The 21808-nt window shown below is 45.6% G+C and overlaps 1 protein-coding gene across 9 annotated transcripts in view; it reads left to right on the top strand.

Annotated features, from left to right (window-relative positions):
- Positions 1–21808, top strand: part of MAP3K13 (mitogen-activated protein kinase kinase kinase 13) — a 64189-nt gene that overhangs the window by 38843 nt on the left and 3538 nt on the right. For all 9 annotated transcript variants that reach the window (XM_085233155.1, XM_085233150.1, XM_085233152.1 and 6 more), the window contains 13 exons: positions 2351–2919; positions 8101–8284; positions 8755–8946; positions 9663–9821; positions 11515–11673; positions 12959–13067; positions 13832–13941; positions 15081–15197; positions 15610–15747; positions 16796–17540; positions 18860–18930; positions 20702–20999; positions 21693–21790. In XM_085233155.1, the coding sequence (XP_085089281.1) occupies positions 2418–2919; positions 8101–8284; positions 8755–8946; positions 9663–9821; positions 11515–11673; positions 12959–13067; positions 13832–13941; positions 15081–15197; positions 15610–15747; positions 16796–17540; positions 18860–18930; positions 20702–20999; positions 21693–21790 (2882 nt within the window). In that variant the 5' untranslated portion in view covers positions 2351–2417. The remainder of the gene's footprint in view (positions 1–2350; positions 2920–8100; positions 8285–8754; positions 8947–9662; positions 9822–11514; positions 11674–12958; positions 13068–13831; positions 13942–15080; positions 15198–15609; positions 15748–16795; positions 17541–18859; positions 18931–20701; positions 21000–21692; positions 21791–21808) is intronic.

Here is a 21808-nt window from a genome sequence, read left to right on the forward strand (position 1 = left end):
CACATGGCTCTCAGCTTTAGCTTGGAGGCTGCTACAGCAGAAGCATCCTTAAGATAGGAGAACACCCCTTGCCTGTGTTCTTCAATGTAGAAGCTAAGGAGGCACATACAGATTATAAACATCCCAAACATCCCTGCCTACATGGTGCTTATACAGTGCTGTATTCTATATGTGTGCAAGGAAAGCTGTTCTTTGTGAACATTCTGAAGTCAGAAAACTGCATACAGAGCTAACAGCAAAAGCCTGGCTTTTCTTAGATGTATTGTGAGGTTCTTTGGGATGTTACCACCTCAATTCTTGTTTTGGCTCTTACTGTGGGGTTTCTGAGGTTTCTTGCAGGTGAAATGAAGACTGTTTCATTCATACTGCTGAACACACTGTGTTACAGAGGGGCAGATTCCTCTGTAGGGACATTGGTCACACTTTTGCTTAAGATTCACTTGTCCCTGTCAGACTGTTGGGAGTCAGCGGTGCCCAGAAGCGCTGAGCTGGAGTTGGTTTGGAATTTATTTGAAATTCTGTTTGGGTTTGAAACTTTTCCCTTTCCTTCTTTGTATCAACAGCAAAATCTGTAATCATGTAACATCTATGAGCAATAAGCACGCTGCTGCAGGCACCCCACATATCCCACACTGAGCAGGCAGTCCTTGTAATGCTGCTTATGGAGAGGGCTGGACTAACCAGCTGTGGAGGGTTATGTACAAGTTCAGGTCAACTCCTTTACTGGCAGGGACTGTGGTGCAATTTTGGCCTCACTTCTTGTTTTGCATTCTCCTGAAGAATTGTGCTTACAACTAGAATGACATCACAGAATGGCCAGGGCTGGAAGGGACCTCAAAGGTCTTGAATCTCCAACCCCCCTGCCACACGCAGGGCCACCAACTTCCACATTTAATACCAGCCCAGGCTGCCCATGGCCCCATCCAACCTGGCCTTGAACACCTCCAGGGATGGACAGGGCATCCACAGCCTCTCTGGGCAGCTGTTCCAGCACCTCACCACTCTCTCTGTAAAGAACTTCCTTCTGACAGAGCCTTGATGTGTACCCTTATGGTCAGGTGGAAATACAGGGAAGAGGAGGCAATGTAGAACAGTTTCCTGGTTGTTCCCATTCACTGCTTTTCTTGCTGAAGTGGAACTGAAGCACAGGGCACAAGCTTTTCATACAAGTTCTTATCTTTCATCTCTGTAATTACCTCATCTTGAGAAATTATGGCTCTGAGCTGTTCCCTCTTGATTGGCTGTGTGCACCTGGCCACCTCGTTCTTCCTTTCAGAGCCTGTTTGCAGAGCTCAGGACTTTGCACCTGATGTAACTGATCTTACCTCTTAACAAAGTAGTTTCTATCACTGTTGTTTTTCCCCCTGTTAATTTTATATGCAATATAAAAGTGGACTTTGTTCTGTTCCAGGCTGCATGTGCCTAATGACTTGTGATGCAGGGTCAGAGGCTGGCATTCAGAGGTGGCTCTGCCCAAGGAAGGCACTGGCTAATGAGCAGCCAGTGCAGCGTGGGGTGACCTGGGCTGTCCCCCAGGAAGGGTGACACAGAGCTGGCTTGTGGAAATAGGGCTTGTGGTGGATCGTGTAGCAAGAGAAGAGAGATGGGAGGACCTTGAAAAAGGGGCACTGTCTCTGAGTGTGCATGCAGATTAAACTGAAGGACTACGATGGTCACCACTTGCGCTGGGGGGGAGCAAGTACCAACCATCCCTCGGTGGGTTCAGAACACTGTGTCATAGAATCACAGAACTGTAGGGATTGGAAGAGATCTCTGGAGATCCCTCAGTCCAACCCCCTTCTCAAGCAGGTTCCCTACTGTATGTCGTACAGAAAGTGTCCAGATAGGGCTGGAATATCTCCAGAGAAAGAAACTCCACCACCTCTCTGAGCGGCCTGTTCCAGTGCTTTGTCACTCTGTCAGTAAAGAAGTTCTTCTTCGTTCTTTGTTTCACTAATGCCTCATCTCAGGGGTTTGCAGAGGAATCCTGGGTTTGTGAGCTGCACCAGACCCAGGGCCATTGATGGCACTCGACTGTAGCTGGGCAAAGCCTGGGGATCTGCTTTGGTCTGATGAAGGCTGTGCTGCGAGGTGACACAGTTCTGACCTTTGGATGTTTGTGTGACACTATTGGTGCACGTTCTCCAGGACACTGAGAGTACCGTGTGAGCAGAGGTTCTGCAGGAATAATTTATTTGCTTCTTTCAGAGCAGTCCTTGCTTGTGAAGTATCGACGTTGTCTGGTATGTCTGGTTAACCTTGGTAATTATCAGCTTCCCTCTACAGAAGTGCACGTAGCGAAAATACTTGGATGAAAATTTGAGAGTTGTTCCTTTTGCTCTCGTTGCAGGTACTGGCTCCATACATCACGTCTGAATTGCCCTGTTCTCTAAGTTCCAGCTCAGCCCATCTCCTTGATGCACACTCACGGCATCATGGCCAGTACTCAGGATCGCCTGAGCTTGTCTTCCTCTCCAAACTCCATCAGCAAAGCTTTCTGTGAGGATAAAGACTTTGGCAGGCTACACGATGAACGTGGGCCTACTGGAAACCACCCGTCCCCCGAGCTCATAGAGGATATGCGTGAGAAGGGCTTGCTGCAGTCAGACCTCATGGACAACATGAGCAGCCCGGTCACTGCGGCCGTGCTGACCAGCATCAGTGAGGACTCTAGGGACCAATTTGAGAACAGCGTGCTGCAGCTACGAGAGCAGGATGAACCCGAAACGGCCATTCCTCAGGGCAACAGGAGCACTATGGATGGAGAGAGCAACAGCGGGGCGGACGATGTTAAAGTGCAGTTCAACAGATCAGGCAGTGGGAGCGGTGGGTTTCTGGAGGGACTGTTTGGCTGTCTCAGGCCTGTGTGGAACATCATAGGCAAGGCGTACTCCACGGACTACAAACTGCAGCAGCAAGGTAAGTGGGGAAACAGGCCCTCGTTTCTTTTGAGACAGTGTGTGAAGATGAGGAAAGCAATCTGGAGCTTTTCCCAGCTTTGTGTGTGTGACTGTTTTGCCACATAGAGCCCTGTAATAGGTTTGCAAAGAGCAATCTTGTACCTCACAGCCTGTGCTTGTTGTTAGTGTCAAAGGCTGCCAAGGATGGAGTCAAAAACAGTTGCATGTTCTAAACCAGGCTGTTGGACTGCTGTGATAAAATCTGAATCGGAACCAGGTTTTTTTGTAAGTGAGAGTCAGAAGGATTGTGACAAACATGGGTTTGTACCAACTGCTTTGTTTCTGCAGCTTCCCTGTGCCCGATGAACTTGACAAAGGCATTTCTACTGCTGCATGTGCATGAGGGCTGTCTCCAGTTGACTACCATATGGCAGGAGTATTTCTTCTCTATGGGCACGTTACATTAAAAAAAATATATCTGTATGTACAATAAATGTAATTTGGGAGTAGGATATGTCCCAAACGATTGCGTACATTTATCCTTAGGGGCTGCTGAAAGCTTAAGAGCCGATTATGCTATGCCTTTGGTGTCCAATTTCTCCCCTGACATAGGGGGAGGGAAGTGGCAGATGGGAAAAGAACAAGCTGTCACTGGAATTAAGGAGCTGAAATGGGTGAGGTGTCTGCTCATTGAGAATGGGAACAGCCTGACCATCACTAGTGGTAGAAATCTCCTGCGTTGCTGTGGTCATGACTCAGTTTTAATTAAATGATTTTCTCGTCTAGACAAGTTATAAGATCATTTGGTCAGAAAACCCAGCAGTGGTTTCTAAAACCCTGGTTTGGTTGGGGAACAGTTCCTAAGGTGAGGTCAGAGCACTGTTAAACTGGTGAATCTGGCTTGAAATAAAATTAGAGCTTCTTCCAAGAGTCAGTCATTCCAGTTCTGAATTCCAAGCAGTGAAACCTCTGCAGAATGGCAGCAGCCCCTGTGTGTCACACCTGTGTGCTGAGCAGCGGTTTCTTTGCATTTGAAATCCCTTCTGCAAAATTGTCTCTAAGTTATGTCCGCCTGGAGTAAACTCAGTACGTCACAGCTGCTTACAATAAATAACCAATAAAACTGGTGTGTGGTGACGTTTAGAAGAGACAGGATGCTGGCTGCATCGTGCCGTGTAGAGGTGAGCGAGCTGCTGGGCAGCCCCATGGCATCCAGAGGGGAGTGCTACCACCCTGTCAGCATTGTGCTGCTTGGTTTGTGTGCTTGACGTGGAGCTCAAGCTTTCAAAGGAGATGACATTGTTTTGTTTATGTATCGCTATCACGCTGCATGTATATTTAAAAAAAAACAACACAACACGATCCTGTTTTACACCACAATTACCATTACAAGGCCTAACGTACGTGTGTTGCTTTTGAATGAATATATATAATTCATTGTTTCCAGCTCCTGATTTTTCTCATTCTGTTTTGTTTGCATAGAAGTGAGGAGCATGGATCTCTGTGGTATTTAGAACAAGAAACTGGTTTCTCTGTGCAACCCTTACTGTGAAAACTGCTTTTTCAGATCATACTGATGCATGAGTGTGACACTGCAAGTTCATCTTGATCCCCAGCTCTGTGCAGTGCTTCTGCAAAGCCATGCTACAGAAGGGCATGGCTGCTTCCAGCCACGGCAGTTCAGAGCCACAGATCAGTGGATGCTCTGCAACCTGTAATCCCCATTGGATGCTTCTTTGGGAAGCAGCTTTGAAATAGCCATAGATGTGGCAGTATGTGGATCTTCTGTGTGTGGCCTGTGTGGTTTAGCTGTGTCCACAAAGTCTTCATTGCCACAAGGGAGAGGGAAAAGAAATTTTTTTCTCCAGAATTGTGCACTTGGCCAGGGCTCTGGTGCTAGGCTGCTGCTGTCCAGGGATAAACATGAAGCAGATTTTTGGCTAAAACTTGAGGATTTTGTCATATTTTGTCATATTCTGACATTCACATTTAGGCCGAGAGGCCACAGCCTTAAGTTGTGCCAGGAAAGGTTGGAGGTGGTGGGATGACTGTCGCTGGAGGTGTTCCAGAGCTGTGGAGATGTGGCACTGAGGGACGTGGGCAGTGGGCACGGTGGGGTGAGTTAATGATTGGACTTGGGGATTTCAGAGGTCTTTTCCAACCTTAAGGATTCAATGAATTTGTGGTTCTGTTTTCCAAGTGATCTCATTCTGCTTACTGCAACCACATTTATACTCTCCATCAGCTGCATACAAACCTCCAGTTGGTGATGGATGACAGGAGGGCCGAGGCTGTAGTGCTCCTTGTTTGGAGCAGGGGCTGCAGGAGCACCTCTGGCCCTTGGAGCAGCAGGGAGATGCTGGGAAGCTTCCCTTCCCTTTCCCCTTCCCTTTCCCCTTCCCTTTCCCCATCCCTTTCCCCATCCCTTTCCCCTTCCCTTTCCCCTTCCCTTTCCCCTTCCCTTTCTCCTTCCCTTTCCCCTTCCCTTTCCCCTTCCCTTTCCCCTTCCCTTTCCCCTTCCCTTTCCCCTTCCCTTCCCAGCTCCTTTGCAGCCTGGGGCTGCTACCTCAGGTCTGTGTCCAGATGATCTGTCCCCTGCTTTATGGTAGTGGGGCATTCTGCTGCTTCCATTTGCTTTCTCCTGAGCTACCCAGTTACACTGTGCTGATTTTTGGCGAGCGAGGTGCTTTATGCTGTCTGCTTGTGAGTGTTACCAAGCAGAACTGCTGCTCATCCCTGTGCCAGTGCTGGCAAACATCAAAATTTTGCTTCCAATAGATGGGCTGCATGGCTTGGGATGTGCCTCCCTTGCTTCCCTTGGGATGCAGATTACCATCATTCTGCTCCAGTGGTTCTTAATCGCCTTAGAAACACAAACTCTTGCATAATTCCTACCGTTATTACACACTATTTTATTGAGAGGTGTCCCACAGGTTCGTTTAGGCCCAGAGAAGATTGGAACACAAACCATTCCATGCTGGTAGCACAGTGCATTGCCTCCCTGCTGCTGGAAGCCTCAGCTGATAACACCTGTATACCTATTTGTATACCTATTTTTAATACTGACCCTTGTCAGCCTGTTGTCCTTAGAGGTGGTTCCTGGGAGCAGCAGAGAACACATACATAACACTATATATATGTATGGATGTGTGTGTGTGTATATGTATATATATGTTTAATTGGTAGGTTTGGGTTGTAGTTAGTGCAAACCTGTATGTTCTACTACATGTAGTCCAGTGTTGTTCTCCAGCAGCCTCAGCCTCCCTGGGAAACATCAGTGCTTGTTGTGTTATGGGGAACGTGGACATGGCTGTCCCAAAATGTAGCCATGTTCCATCTAGTGAGAGGGTTTTTGGGGACTTTTGTCTTACTGTATTCAAAGGGAGCTTATATACAAGATGGAGACCAACTTTTTATATGGTCTGGTAGTGATAGGACAAGGGGGAATGGATTTAAACTACAAGAAAGAAAATTTCTATTAGATGTTAGGAAGAAATTCTTTACTCAGAGGGTGGTGAGGTGCTGGCACCTGGAGGAGTGTGGCTGCCCCATCGCTGGATGGGGCCCTGGGCAGCCTGAGCTGGTGGGGGGCAGCCAGCCCACGGCAGGGGTTGGACTGGGTGGGCTGTAAGGTCCCTTCCAACCCAACCATTCTGTGATTACAGGTAACACTGAGACCATGTGAGCTCCTGGGGCTTAGCAGCCTGCTTACCTACTGCAGCTCACAAATTAGGGTGCAGTAGAGAAGTAAGTGACAGTGCTGTGTGCTTTGTCTAGGAAAGGCAGTGTCCTCGAGTGGGAAGGAATGACTATTTCAGTATGAAGGAACAGTTTCAGTGTTGCTCTTGTCAATACTTTGTTCACAGCAAACACTAAACAGCAGCTGTATTTGCCACTTCTTCCAGCAACAAGGTGACTGACAGGTAGAAATACATCTCTGAGTTTCTCTATGAAGCACTGTTTTTCTTATTGAAAGAACTCCTTATTAAATTCCTGGTTGTTCACTGAAGAACAGTTGCTGTAGAAATACTTGGATGCCCTGTGACCAGGACAGTAGCAGCAGTGTATTTCACACACTGGTTTGTAGTAGACCTGTGTCTGTGAAGCAACACGTGCTGAGAATTGAGCTTTGCCTGCAGAGCTAAAGGGAGTTTTTGCTGTAGGTGAGCACTGGTGTAGAACTCAATGGGCAGAGCAGGTGCTGGGCTGACTCTCCTTCGCTGTACCCTCAGCAGAAGGCACTGCTGGGGCTGATTGCTGCAGCTCAGTCCCAAGGAGCCTTAGGGACACCCATTCCCATCAGTGGTGCCACTGTCCCACTGCAGCTGGATGTTGTACCTGATGGGTCTGTGCAGGCACACCTTTCTTTGATTTCAGAAATCAGTGTGTTCACCGTTGCTTTGGTTGCTAAATAATTCGTTCTCTAAATGACAGCATGTATTGAATTGCAGGAAATGAATTATTGCTTGCCTTTCATCTCAGTGTCTGAGGGATGTTGTGGTAGTTTCAAGGTGACTCGCAGACAGCACAGCTTTCTGTTCTGCTGTTCTTTAAGCAGCTTAAACAGCACTGCTGGACCATGCCGGCCACATCCAGATAACAGATAAGTGTGCAGTACCAAAAGGAGCGGCCCTGTCTGACAACTGCTATGCACAGTGTTGGTGCAGGAAAGACGTGTTTCTGTGAGTGGTGGTGGCTAACATGCTTTGTGTTGGGTAGCTCTGTGGGATTTGGCCTGGATTTTACAACCTGCTGCTTCTGGCTTTCTTTATTTACTATTTTTGCTCATCTTCTTTTTCTGATGTCAGTTATGAACATTACATGTTTCTTACCACCTCTGTTTTTCAGCGAAGTCATGTAATTAATAACAGATACTATCACCCTTTAGTTTTGGAGCAGAGGAGCTGTTCCCTAAAGTGCCACCTCATTGCCCTGCTCTGCTAAGTGGCTGCTGCCTGCTTCATCCACGTGGTTTACCCAGAGTTAGCTGGAGGGGAGTTGAGAAGAAACACTTTGGGGACAGGCAGAGAGGAGCTGGAGGAAAGAGTTGCTGGGGCTGAGCATCTCAGTGCTGAGAGATGCCATCTCCCACCCATGGAAAATCCACCTTGAGATACAGTAGGGGAAGTGGAAGGTGCTGTCTTGGTGTGATCTTATAGCAGAATGTTTTTTGTGGTCCTTCTCCTTTGCCTGTGCCTAGATACGTGGGAGGTCCCGTTTGAGGAGATCTCGGAGCTGCAGTGGCTGGGCAGTGGTGCACAGGGAGCCGTCTTCTTGGGCAAGTTCCGAGCTGAGGAGGTGGCCATCAAGAAAGTGAGAGACCAGAATGAAACAGATATCAAGCACCTGCGGAAACTCAAACACCCCAACATCATTGCCTTCAAGTAAGTGGTGGAGCTTGTGAGAAACGTACCAGTACTGCCTCTGTCTAGGGGAGAGCTGAGTGCATGCGTGCCCTGGGCAAGTTTGTGATTTCAGGAACCAAGTTAGGTTGGCTGTGGGGCACAATGCATGGTTATTCTTTGCTCCTTTCTGAAATCATTGTTGTGAAAACAAAGCTATGGCCACCATCCTCACGCAGCGCTGCACTTTGCATGCAGGCTTGCAAAATGCGTACTGGGAACTCTGAAACTACAGAGGTAGGAAATTGAAGGAAACCCACTCTTGTCACCTCGTTCTGTGCATTGTGGAGAAAGCATTTCCCCTCCCTGCATGATTAGGAGAGCTGTTAGTATGACCTTGCCCTGGTTGGGGGTAGGCAGGTTGCTCTCCTGCCCCTTCGTTGCCACCTTTAAGAGTTGCTCTGGGACTCACGCTCTCCTGATCCTCACTAATTGTGTGCTCCCTTTGACAGAGGAGTCTGCACACAAGCCCCATGCTACTGTATTATCATGGAGTACTGTGCACATGGGCAACTCTACGAAGTCTTGCGAGCGGGGCGGAAAGTCACTCCTCGGCTGCTTGTGGATTGGTCCACTGGGATTGCTAGTGGGATGAATTATCTGCACCTTCACAAAATCATCCATCGAGACCTCAAGTCACCAAAGTAAGTCTCCAGCTATTAAACATGCTCCAGCTGTGATTTAACTGTAGGTATTTCTTCTTCTGTTAGCCTGTGACAAGACTGAGATGGTGATAGGACAAGGGGGAATGGTTTTAAACTGAGACAGGTAGGTTTAGGTTGGATATTAGGAGGAAGTTTTTCACCCAGAGGGTGGTGAGGCACTGGAACAGGTTGCCCAAGGAGGCTGTGGATGCCCCATCCCTGCAGGCATTCAAGGCCAGGCTGGATGTGGCTCTGGGCAGCCTGGGCTGCTGGTTGGTGACCTGCACACAGTAGGGGGTTGGGACGAGATGGGCATTGTGATTCTTTTCAACCCAGGCCATTCTGTGATTCTATGAATACTTCAAAATGTTTTACATTCAGAGTTTGCAGAGGTAGGACTTTACTAAAAATTGGAAATGCACCCAAATATAGGGAATTTTTGGTGCCTTGTTAACTTGTAATTTTATCAAGATTGGTTTTTTTTTTTTTTTTTTGACTTGTAGAACTTAGAGTAGTTGAGGCACAAAAAACAACTGCCCTAAAAGAAATGAGTGCTGTCACCAGTGAAAATGCACCCTGCTTTTCCTTGTACTGTAATCACGAACAGCATGCCCTCATCAGTTGGTCATGTTGATTAAGAAGAAATTGACTCTCAATGGCTGTTGCAGTGCAAGAGAACTTGCAAAATGCTGATTTTTTTTTTTTCTTTTTTTCAGTGTTTTAGTTACACACACGGATGCAGTTAAAATCTCAGATTTTGGTACGTCTAAAGAACTCAGTGATAAAAGTACCAAAATGTCTTTTGCGGGAACCGTGGCTTGGATGGCCCCAGAGGTGATACGCAATGAGCCTGTTTCTGAAAAAGTGGATATCTGGTGAGTAGGAGAATTGTCTTAACTGAGTATCTTCACCTTCTGTTTAACCAGTTGGTTTTCCTAGTACCTATATATTCAGCAGTCTTTTCTGTCCTAAGGAATGCTCCTTTGTGGACTACTTTCTCCATCCATCTCGTGCCCTGAACTGTTACTGAACTGTGGCAGAGAGAAATGACATGCAGGTGTCATACTATTAACAATGCTTGAGGGAGAACTGAGCCTTAAAGCTCCTTTGGGATGACTGCACGGTTTTTGGGGTCTTCATGGGAATTGCATCTCAGTTTCTACCTTGTTGTTTCTGCATATTGAACAGTGGTAGCCAGGACAAATGCCCTTCTCCCTGTTTTACAGCCATGATATTTGTTTCAGCAGGCTACAGCAGAGCCAGCTTTTCTGGGAGACACTCTTGGGTTGTTTTGGAAAGAAAACACATCCACGGTTTGCCTCCTGTCTTCCCTTTGAATCACAGGTTCCTTAGGAGGAGTGCTGCAGTACTTCTACCCTCCTCTTCCTGCCTTTTAGGGTGGCTCAGGTTTAAGAAAACTGTGTGGAGCATGGTGTCTGATGCTCTGCTGGGGATTGTGAGCACTCCTTGACTCCTTTTCCTGAGTGATTTAGAGGTGCTGCTCTTTGGTGTAAACTGAAAGATGCCTTTGTCCCATTCCTCTTCTGTGGAAGGAGTGGAGACTGCTCAGACTCCTCACTCAACATCCATTCTTCCCACAAGATGAGTAAAAATGATGTTCATGAATGCTGACAACAAATGAGAACAGTTCCTAAGCAGCTTATATGTCTGCTCTCTCTCATCCTTCACAGCATGCTTAAAAAAAAATAAATCTGTAATCTTATCAGGAGTCTAGAAAATCCTTTGCCAGGTCTTAATCATAACAAAGCTGAAACCAGATGAGGTTTCCTGGTAGCTTTGTCCAGACACCTGGGATTCCCACTTTCCTGCAGTCCACAGAAAAGTTTGAGGGAAATATGCTCAAATTCTGTTCTTCAATTTTTTTTTCTTTTTTTTTCCCCTTCTTCTATGTGATTTGAAATCCCTGGGTTTTGAAAGCATGCCATTTTTCACATGAAGGCATTCCCTGCTAGACGGTTGTTCACCTCTTCTCATAGGAGTTCTTTCCCAGGCAGAGTTCACTTTTTTTCTTTTCTCTTTGACCTTTCTTTTTTTCAGCAGAAATAAATACTAGATGGGATTTATGTGCATTTGATACTGACATTTATGTGTGTTGCATTCCTCATTTCCGTGTTGCAGTAGCTGAAGTGATGAGTTTCAGACTCTTGAAGCGTCCAGGGTTATTGTGGGCAGTTGAGTACAGCAAAGGAACTTTTGGGTGGGAAAATGAAGCTAAATGGCATATTAAAGCAAAACGAAACCCTACAACCTTGGCTCTCTTGCCTCTGTCTTATCAGATCTGTCTATCCTGCAGTAGATGATCTGTTTGTACCAGTAAGAATAGTCAAAAGTCTCTCTTGGAAGAGCTAACTTTCCTCTTCATTTAACAAGAGTAATGTTTCATGTATGCAGAAGAGTTTCTAATATTCTTTCAGGATTTTTGAAGTCCAACAATGAAATAGGAAAACTAGTGCTGTTTGGTGTTCAGCAACAGGTTTCCAAGCTCCAAATGTTTCTGTTGAAATGAATTCACGTGGGTGTTTTTCTCCTTGTTTGTTTTTCCATCAGGTCATTTGGAGTAGTTTTGTGGGAGCTGCTTACAGGAGAGATTCCCTACAAAGATGTGGACTCCTCCGCCATCATTTGGGGAGTGGGCAGTAACAGCTTGCACCTTCCTGTTCCTTCCACCTGCCCAGATGGCTTCAAAATTCTCATGAAGCAGACCTGGTAAGAGCCTGAAACCCACACAGACCTGCAGCTCGTTCCTAGGGGTGAAAGTGGTGGAAGTGTTGAACCCAGAGCATAAGGTTCTTAAATTCTCTCACACTTGTCACAAGAACTGGGGACAAAATTCTGGATTCTGCTTCCTTGTGGCTGCAGGCCTGAGTTCCAGAAGGACATTTGGAGTTCAGAGGAGGTGGGGAGATGTGTGTGGTTTGGGCAGGCAGGGCAGGGCTCTGACTGGCTGCAGAGTAAAAGGATTTCATTCTATCTGAGATATGAAAACCCTTAAGTGACTGTTTTTTGACAGAGAGGAATTCAAACTTTGTGTATGAAATCAGAATTTTCCATGTGTGACATAGCTATAAGAAGAGCTTTCAGTTACTTCCACCTGCCAGGTTAGAGTTAAAATTACTGGTCTCAGGTTATGTATTAATGCTTAATCTATGTAAGTTGGTCTTGACACAGAGTTTAAGTTATCTTCTCACTCTGCTGTGTCATCTGCCATCCTCCCAAAGGCACAAAGGGGAAAACGGGCCAAAGCATCTATGGATCCTTTAAATGCCTTTTTACCCTCATGATCCTGAGGTGCAGCAGTTTGCAGAGTTGCAGTATGTGTGCTGAGACTGATGCTCTGCCTAACAGTGCTTCTGCACATGGCTGCAAGGTGCAGGAGGTATTTGTGCTGCTTTGAGCACTGTGTACATGTGTGGAAGTAGGTTTGTAGGGAAGAGGTGTCTGGAGAAGCTGTTTCTTGTCCTCCACACTGAATCTGGTTCAGTCTTGAAGCTTAAAGATACAAATGGATTTCCTTTTTTAGTAGGATCTTGCAGAGATGCTCGGGGTGTTACAATACTGTGTGGGCTCAGGCACACGCTGCGTCGATACATTTGGTGTTTTTAGATCCCTGCTTTGTAAATTGTTGTAAATTGTTACCCTGTCATTTCTACGGGATTGAATATTTCCACAGACTTTATTTGGAAAATGAAATGAAATCTGTGTCGTCGTCTTCTTGACCAACAAGTTAGGAGCAGTTTCACTTTCTATTATCTTTCATGTTCTCCTATTTTAAAGAGTTTTCATCTCTTTCTGTAGGATAGACCATCACAAACCAGAAAAAAAAAGAAAAACGTGTTTAGATCAATAAACTTGCATTCAAAAGACAAAACCTAAAAATGCTCCTTTACTCTAATTTGTCAGCTGCATCAGAACTAATTCCAGTTAGAAGCATTTTCAGAAGTCAGCAGTGTTAACCTTATCTCATGGTGGGTGTTTGTCTGTTTTGTTCCAGGCAGAGCAAGCCCCGGAATCGTCCCTCCTTCCGACAGACACTGATGCACCTGGATATTGCATCTGCTGATGTGCTGGCTACTCCTCAGGAAACCTACTTCAAATCACAGGTAAGCAGGGAATGGCCCAGGCTGTAACTCATGAGAAGTAGATAGCTGCATGGGTTTGGTTTCAGCAAAAATCAAAATCAGTGATATCAGTTTGAATCCTGGGGAGAAGCAAAGCTGATGGGTGTTTTAAAATATTTTACCTGAACTTCCATAGGCTGAGACATCTACTGACTTTGGATAGGAGCTGTCTCATTCACTTCTCTCTGAGACTGCTGACTTCAAAAGCTCTGCTCCCAGCTCCAGGAGACAACACTGCTGGGAGCTGTTTTGTTTATAGTGAAGATGAGCAGGGCAGACAATGGGACAAAGACAGGGTTCAACAGAGTTATGATATCCTACTGACATTCATCTTTGTCATGTGTATAGCTTTCCAACTTTTTAGCCATTCTGGTTCCTTTGAAAATGAAGAGGGAAGAAAATCATACAATCATAGGATCATGGAATGGCCTGGGTTGAAAAGGACCACAATGATTATCTAGTTCCAGCCCCCCTGCTATGTGCAGGGTTGCCATCCACCAGACCAGGCTGCCCAGAGCCACATCCAGCCTGGTCTTGAATGCCTCCAAAAAGACCATTAGGAGTTTCTTTTATTTTTATCTTTTTTTTTTTTTTTGGTAGAAAATGCAGATATATTTTAGTTGTACAAGTACAAAATTGAAAATATGACATGTAATTATTGAAACTAGACTTGCTACAATGTTTTCTTTGGTGCAACCAGAGATCATAATCCTCTGTATATACCTTAGTGTAAATTGCTTCCCTAGGCTGAATGGAGGGAAGAGGTGAAGAAGCATTTTGAGAAGATTAAAAGTGAAGGAACCTGCATCCACCGGCTAGATGAAGAATTGATTCGCCGTCGAAGAGAAGAGCTGAGGTCAGTTAGTAGATTTGTTTATTGCTCACTTACCCAATCCAGCCTTCTCTCCTCCACACCATGATCCCAGCTCCCCCAGCCTCTCCTCGTGGATCGTGTGCTGCAGCCCCCAGACAGCCTTCATGCTACTCTGTTACTGATTGCTGGGCTTGGTGCTCCTGGTGGTATAAATTCAGGCTGCCTGAATTCATCATGAGTTCAGAAACTCACACAGTTCCTGCAGGCACTTTGAGTAACTGTTAGAAGGCTACAGAGAGAGAAGCAGTGGGAATTGTTGCTGCTCTCGGGCTGCCTGAACAGTTTGCTCGAAGCAGGAGAGGGGCAAAGGCTTGTGTGTTTACCAGGAGATATTTGTCTCTGAGTTTTGGTTTTTGTGATTACAGTGCAGAAACTGATCATCTCTCTGAGTGAGAAATGCGTCTTGCAGTTTGCTGTGAGCTTTCTCATCCCTGACACTTCATTTGGATTGTTTTCTGAAAAGTGAATACAATGCAGTCTATCATCGCACCAAAATTGATTGTGAAAGCTAGATCAACTTAAAAAGTAAAGCAGAATGTTTATTTAAGAAAGCAAAATGTTATCTTCTATGATACAGATTTGCAAATATAGTTATGACAGAGAATGTAGAATGCCAAGTGTGTCAAGCTGAAGAAATCAAAGGAAGCCTTGTTCAACCAGCTTGCTGTAGCTGTTCATCAATGTTCCTTAGCCCTTGGAAGCTTTCAGAGGCCACGTTTTCCAGCTGTGTTTTGAGATGCATTATGCAATTGTACCATAGCTGTAAGCTATAGCTACATACTGCTTTTTATAAAATGCAAACTGATGACTTCTGTGCAAACAGGACCATTAGGGCTTGGCTGAAGGGTTTATGGATGTGAGGCATTTGAAGCTTCCCTATTGAGGAAGTGTTGCCACTTGTTTGGGACTGTTGAATACTTTCTAAATTGTATCCTAATTCTTGGTATCGAGCTCGTCATTTTCATTTGCTGTTAGCTCTATGTGGGGTTCACAAACAACACTATAGTGCTGGCAGATTTGACTCATAGAAGATCTTTTCCTCAGCCTTGTTTCCTTATTCTCCTGTCTTGATCTGCAGACATCAGGTTCTGGAATCATCATTTTTGTCTTCTGATTTTCAGGCACGCCTTGGATATCCGTGAGCACTACGAGAGGAAGCTGGAGCGAGCCAACAACTTATACATGGAGCTCAGTGCTATTATGCTGCAGCTGGAGGTCCGTGAGAAGGAGCTCATAAAGTATGTATCTGTGGGCAGAATGGCATGCCACACACCTGGCAGTTTGCACATTAACCAACGCCTCACTTCTAAAATACATAGGAGTACTTAAAGATTCAGTATTCCCTGACATTATTCCAGGGCTAAAGGCACCTTTCCCATTTGATGTTGGCATCCTTTGGCCCCTTTGTAAAGAGAAAAGTGTTGCTGTTCTGGACTGTAGAGCAGGGCTGTGTTCCAACTGCCTGATCTCTGCAGAGAGAATTTAGAAAATGACTACGTCCTTTCCCAGAACAGTGTGTTGTGTTGCACCCAGCCATAGCTGAGAAACAGGCACGCAGTGTGCTCACTGTACAGCTGTGTTTCTGTCCAGCAGGAGCTGCAATTGGATAGAGGGAGAACTGGTCTGCTTTATTCTTGCTAAATGTTTCAGGAGGGAGCAAGCAGTGGAAAAGAAATATCCTGGGACTTACAAACGCCACCCGGTCAGACCAATAATCCACCCCAATACTGTGGAGAAGCTGATGAAGAGGAAAGGGGTCTCCCATAAACCAGGCAGCCAGACTAAACGGTAAGAAGAACAGCCTCATTCTGTGCCAGGAAACAAAGGTAGATCCCCACTGAGTTGAGCAAACTGCTTCAAGTTTGACCACACAGATTAATTCTATGATTCTGTGTGGTTGGCAACCCTGCATGTAGCAGGGGGTTGAAACAAGATGATCATTGTGGTCCTTTTCAACCCAGGCCATTCTGTGATTCTATGAACAGGCCGAAGGAGCGTTCACTCTTGGGCAAGGTCTGATCCTTAGAACCACAACTGTTTAATTACCTTCAGGTCAAAGGAAAGAATCCTGCCTTCACCCCTACCTATGCAGCTCTCTGAAGCTGTTTGGTCCATATGATTTTTTCCATAGGTGATGACGTTTTCATAGGAGATATATCTTGGATTCTGGAGTCCAATTAAAGAACATTTAGGTAATCCCTGATTTGAATGACTGTAGGCAGGATGAGGGATTGTGGAAATCAGCCTGCCCTTAAGAAGTTTGATTCACTGTTGAGAAATGAAACAAGCGTTTGGGAATTCATGCTGTCCTTTCAGCTATTTCCTCTCTGCATGACTTTCAGAAAATGAGATTCTTTGGAAAGTTGTTGTTTTCTGGGATTTTCAAGAGTTAGAGAGTCCTGATTAGTAATGAATAATGACTTCCAAATTAATATTAACGTGTGCCTCTAAGATGGGCTGTCTGATACCATCAGCATATTAGGGGTGCTATTGTGCTGAGCATTGTGTGTGCACATAGTGAAAGACATGCCCTCCACTGAGATCTCAGGCTTGGAAAAGAGCAGTCTGGGAAGCAGGTCATCAAAGTGAATGAAGAAGAAGAGTATGTGGTTGATATTTGGAAGAGCAGCGAGATGAGCTGAACAGAAAAGGCATTGAGTGATGGGAATCAAAGGAACCTAAAGACAGAAGTCAGACTGCTGGAAGGAGGGAGGCATGTAGACAACAGAAATCAGAGTATGCTTATGGCTGTGGTTGCCTCTCCTATGGCTCCAAGCCGATGATGTCGTTTCCTAATTTGTGGTCTGATGTTAAACTTTTGCTGACTGTCTTTCAGACCAGATCTGCTGAAGTCGGAGGGCATACCCAGTGCAGAAGCAGCATCCAATGGCTCACCAGTCTCAGGAAGTCCTAAAATGTCAACACTGAGTGGCAAAAGTCGCTACCGCAGTAAGCCACGTCACCGCCGAGGGAACAGCAAAGGCAGCTACAACGATTTTGCAGGGATCTTGAAAAACCAGCCTGTGCAAGATGATGCACTCCCACCTCCACCTCATAATCATTCTCATCAGCCCGGTCTGCCACAGCAGCATGGCCACGGCCATCCCCACGGCCATCACTCACGGCTCCATGCCCACGGACAGGATATTGCCAACTGTGCAAACAACTTACGGTACTTTGGCCCTGCAGCAGCGCTGCGGAGCCCGCTCAGTAACCATGCACAAAGGAGGATGTCTGGTTCCAGCCCCGACCTCATCTCCACTGCCATGGAAGCAGATTGCCGGAGGAATCTAGAAAGCAAAGAGAGCAAAGATGATCACTGGGAGTGTTGCAAAACAGATCAGTACAACTCCTGTCTCCAGTGCAGGGAAGAGGACAGCGGTCAGGTACAGATGTCATCTGTTGAAACAGGAGTGAGCCGTTCTCAGTCGCCGACGGCTGTTTCCCTATATGAAAATGCACAGTTCATTGAGAAGATGGAGGAAGAGGACTTCAGCAACTGCACGTCAGCATCTGCTCTAGGCACACCACAGCACATGGCTTCCTCAGCACTACCTTGCAAAGCAAGACCCATTCAAAAGGTAAGGACAGCATGGTGATTTAGACAGAAATGAGGCTTCCTCCATCACCTCTCCACCGAAGGAGCACTAGGGTTGCAAGTACAACTTGTATCTTACAGATCGTGTCGATGTAAACTCTGCTTTGTGATCTGGGCATTCTTTTTACGATCAATTTTATTGAGAGGTACTGTATCAGAGCTAACAATGAGCGTTGTCAGATGCCTCTGATAATGCCTCAGGAGCTCCCAAAATTGCAAAAAACGTGTTGAATCTTTGTCATTGAAACAGTCTCAAAAGTGTCTTCAAGCCTTTCTCAAAATAAAGGAGGAGATAAATGCATTCTTTTGTTGATGTTAAATGTGCCACAGTTTCACTGAGCATCTGTAGCACTGCTGTGTCTCAGAATAGAAATACAGCCTTGGCCATGGTTTTGGGAGATGGCCCTTTGCAGCAGCTGTGAGATACCATCCTCCTTGACTGAAAGCTGTGGTTCCAGGTTAGCAGATTGGCTTGAAATATATGAGCACTAAGCACACTGACCTGGGACTGCCAGAGTCAAAAAGGTATTGTGGCACAGTTGTACAGAAACAGTTCTTTATTCCTTCTCTTCCATCCAAATGGTAAGAGAGGTAGAACTGGTGTGAGTTCAGAGAGAAGGGAAACTAAGCCTAGGTGGAAGAGTGAAGGAAAAAGGGGATACCAGAACCAAGAGTACGGTTTGAAGCCCAGAATGAAAAGAGGATGAGCTCGTATTACAAGAAGACAGAGTCTGAACTGGGGCTTGGCAGGTTAGATAGGATGAGAGGAGGCTGTGAAAAACCACGAATGCAGGGAGTGTGTTTAGATGGGAAAACGAAAACAAAAGGCTCTATCCTCTCTGAAGCAGAAAATGGAACAAAACTCAAGTTTTCCAGTTAGTGAAACCCACCAGCAAAGGGATGCCATTACCAATGCTGCTCTGGGTAGGCTCATGTGGGAGAGGTTGATGTGGTAAAGCAGATCAAGGTACATCAACTTAATAATTTGTGTTGGTTTCAGTGAATTACTTGGTTTGCTTCTGTTTGGGGGAGTGGGTGAAATCCAGAATATTATGTTCTCAGTAAGTGAAGTATTTCCAGTTTATTTCTAAGTCACTCTCTCCAAATTCAGAAATGGCAGCATTAGGACTGCCTGAAATAATGTCCAAGTAAGACCAAGTCCAAGTCAGTTCTGCTTTTGTCCACTTGGTTGCAGGCTGCTAACACAGTGACTTTGTCCTAGAGGTGCAAGGGGCAGCCATGAAGTTGTGTGTTTGTTCTTTCATAGCTGTGCTATCATTCTTGTCCTTTGTTTTCTGCCAGAGTGGCGATGACTCCTCAGAAGAGGAAGAGGGCGAAGTCGACAGTGAAGTGGAGTTTCCTCGTAGACAAAGGTAAAAGGTGAATTCACTCTAATCTCTCTTTGGTAGGGCGAATTTCAGCAGAACTGTCATAGCAACTGCACACCAGCTGTGCTGGCAAAAGAACAGAATCACATTCAGTGCGTCCCATCTGCCCTCAGTGATCCTTCATGTTGACTCACCATTTTCAGCCTGTTCTGTTATCTCCAGCGTGGCTCTCCTGTTGCAGGCTGTTCACAGCACAACTTGATCACCCTTGTTTAGCAAGAGGTAGAGTGATTCAGCCTGTAAAAATAATAACCAGACTGACTGGTTGTTGGGACCCTCTGTGGACTCTTTCAAAAGCTGTGTTAACTGTTTCTGCAGTGGGGCTGACTCCAGAACCTTCATGTAGTAGGTATGTAGGATGTAAGAGCTAAGTGAGAACACAGCAGGTCAGATTTGATGGTATTGCCTGTAAAATAAGAGACTTGAAGGGGATTTATTTCTTAAGCATTTGTAATAGTAAACCTTAAAGGCCTGTGCTCTTGTAAATGGCTGCAGTAACTTTATGAAAACCACTGCTTGAAGTGCAGAAGTGATCCAGAGGGCAGATAAGTTAAGGGTTGTTAGGAGCAGAGCAGAGAAGATAAAAGCCATTGTATTCATTCACAACACACCTGAAGCTTGAATCCTAAATGCCATCTTTGTTACCTCAGTTAAATGACTGTGAATGAGTCTGAGAAGGTTCAGAGAAGTGTGACAAGAATAGTTAGAACTGGTTTCCATAGAAGAAATGAAATCTATGAGAAGTTTTTGTCTAGCAGGAGGAGAGGCTATAATGGAGGTACCTGGGATTGAAAGTGAAATGGAGAAAGTAAACAAGGAAAGATTCCGCACGTTCAAGTTAGGGAGACCTAGTGAAGCAAAGAATGGGTTGAAAATGAATATAGAGTGCTTTTTCCATCCGAAACATTTCAAATGTGCAGTTCATTGTTGAGGAGTGCTGTGGAAATTGAAACAGAAACAAGTTGTAAGTGTTAAATTTACGGAGGGTTGGTCCATCAGTGGCTGTTAATAAGCACAGCCATCCAGGCTTGATCTACAGCTCAAAAGCCTGAGCACAAACTGGGAAGATATGCCAGGAGAAAGCTGGCTCTGTCTGCACACCCTGCTCTCATACTTCTCCCTGATTATTTCTTCTTGCTGAGAGTCGGAGATAGAATGCTGGGCTAGATGAGTGCTCTGTACTTGTGCGTGAAATTGTTGCTTCTTCTGTGATTTACTATCTTGGGGAAGAAATTGCCTTTCCTGAATTCAATGTAATGACCTATTGTGGATCTCCTGGCGTGTTCCCTCAACTGATATTTTGTTGCTATCAAGCACCGACAGAAGGTGATTTCCACATTCAAGCAATGTGCACATACTTAAATTCTAGGCTGGCTGTTGTGACTGCTGCCAGGTGGTGCAGATATTGCAAATTCAGTTAGCTTGAACCCTACAATAAGGCCTTTCTTTGGGGAAAGGGCTGTTATGGAAGAATATGCTGCAGAGTAGATCAGCTAGTATGAACGTGTAGGAGAAGAGACCAAGGAAGAACAGATGAATTTGATTCTATGAATTTAAAGATGCAAATCTTAAACTAACTCGTTCAAAAGGTGGTAGAATTCCATAGTTCCAAAATAGAAAAGGCAGCTCAATGCTGCAGAGCTCTTGCTGCCAGTCTTGAAGATCTGTTATGACTCAGCTGATGTGGAAAGAGGCTGCTTTTCCTCTGCAATGAGAAGCAATGTAATAGAAGCTGAACTACTCTTCTGGTTTGCAGACCTCACCGCTGCATTAGTAGCTGCCAGTCCTACTCAACCTTCAGCTCGGAGAACTTCTCCGTGTCAGATGGAGAGGAGGGGAACACCAGTGATCACTCCAACAGCCCGGATGAGCTGGCTGCCAAGCTGGAAGATGAGCTGGCTGAGAAGCTGGAGGACATGTTGTCCCAGACTCCAGAGATCCCCATTGAAATCTCCACCCAGTCTGATGGGCTTTCAGACAAAGAGTGCGCTGTGCGGAGAGTCAAGACTCAGATGTCTCTGGGGAAACTTTGTGCAGATGAACATAGCTGTGAGGTGAGTTGTGAGTTTACCAATCCCCTCTTCAACTCATTGGGTAATTAAAAAAAAAAAAAAAAAAAAGAAAAAGGAAAAAAAAGAGGAATCCAAGGACCAGGATGACTGCCTAGAAAGTGTTCTGGATGTACTGCATCAAGGAAGTGATTTGGATACCTGGTCTTTCTGGCACTTGGTCACATAAATAGATGAGGTGAAAGCAGCACAGAAAAAGCTTAGCATAATCTGCCAGCTGGGATGAGTGCAATATTTGGGAGGTCATCAGATTTGAAGTTGCACTAATTGGGATTAAAAAAAAAAAAAAGCAATAAAACAGATAATGAAGTGGAAGAGAGATAAACTGCCTGCCTCAGACTTAGCCATTGGCAGACCAGTGATGAAGCTAGAACAGTTTTCTTTCTTGTACTGTCTTTGTAGTGTCCAGGAGAGGGAGGGCAGAACGTGCCGCACCATTTCCTCGTCCCCTTGTCTGTGTGTGATGATGGTGCTCTGAGCAGATATTTTTCCTTGAGGGGTAGAGAAGTGACCTCTGGTACTGCACTTATGTGCTGTTGACATCTCCCACGTGTTGCCTTCTCGTCGTTCCCTGCTGGTGGTGACCTTTACCCAGCTCTTGTTACTGACTGGGATGATGTGGTTGATCTGCAGGGTAGGATTGTTGCTTAAATATTTCCCTTTCCCTTTGCTTTGCAGAACCCAGCACAGTTTGGAGAATCAGACTGTGACTCTTCTGAAGGGGAGTGTTCTGATGCCACAGTCAGGACCAATAAGCCCTGCAGCTCTGCTACTTGGTAATACAGATCCTCCCC

This window comes from Meleagris gallopavo, chromosome 11, assembly GCF_905368555.1.
Source record: "Meleagris gallopavo chromosome 11, MGAL_WU_HG_1.1, whole genome shotgun sequence".
Taxonomy (NCBI): domain Eukaryota; kingdom Metazoa; phylum Chordata; class Aves; order Galliformes; family Phasianidae; genus Meleagris; species Meleagris gallopavo.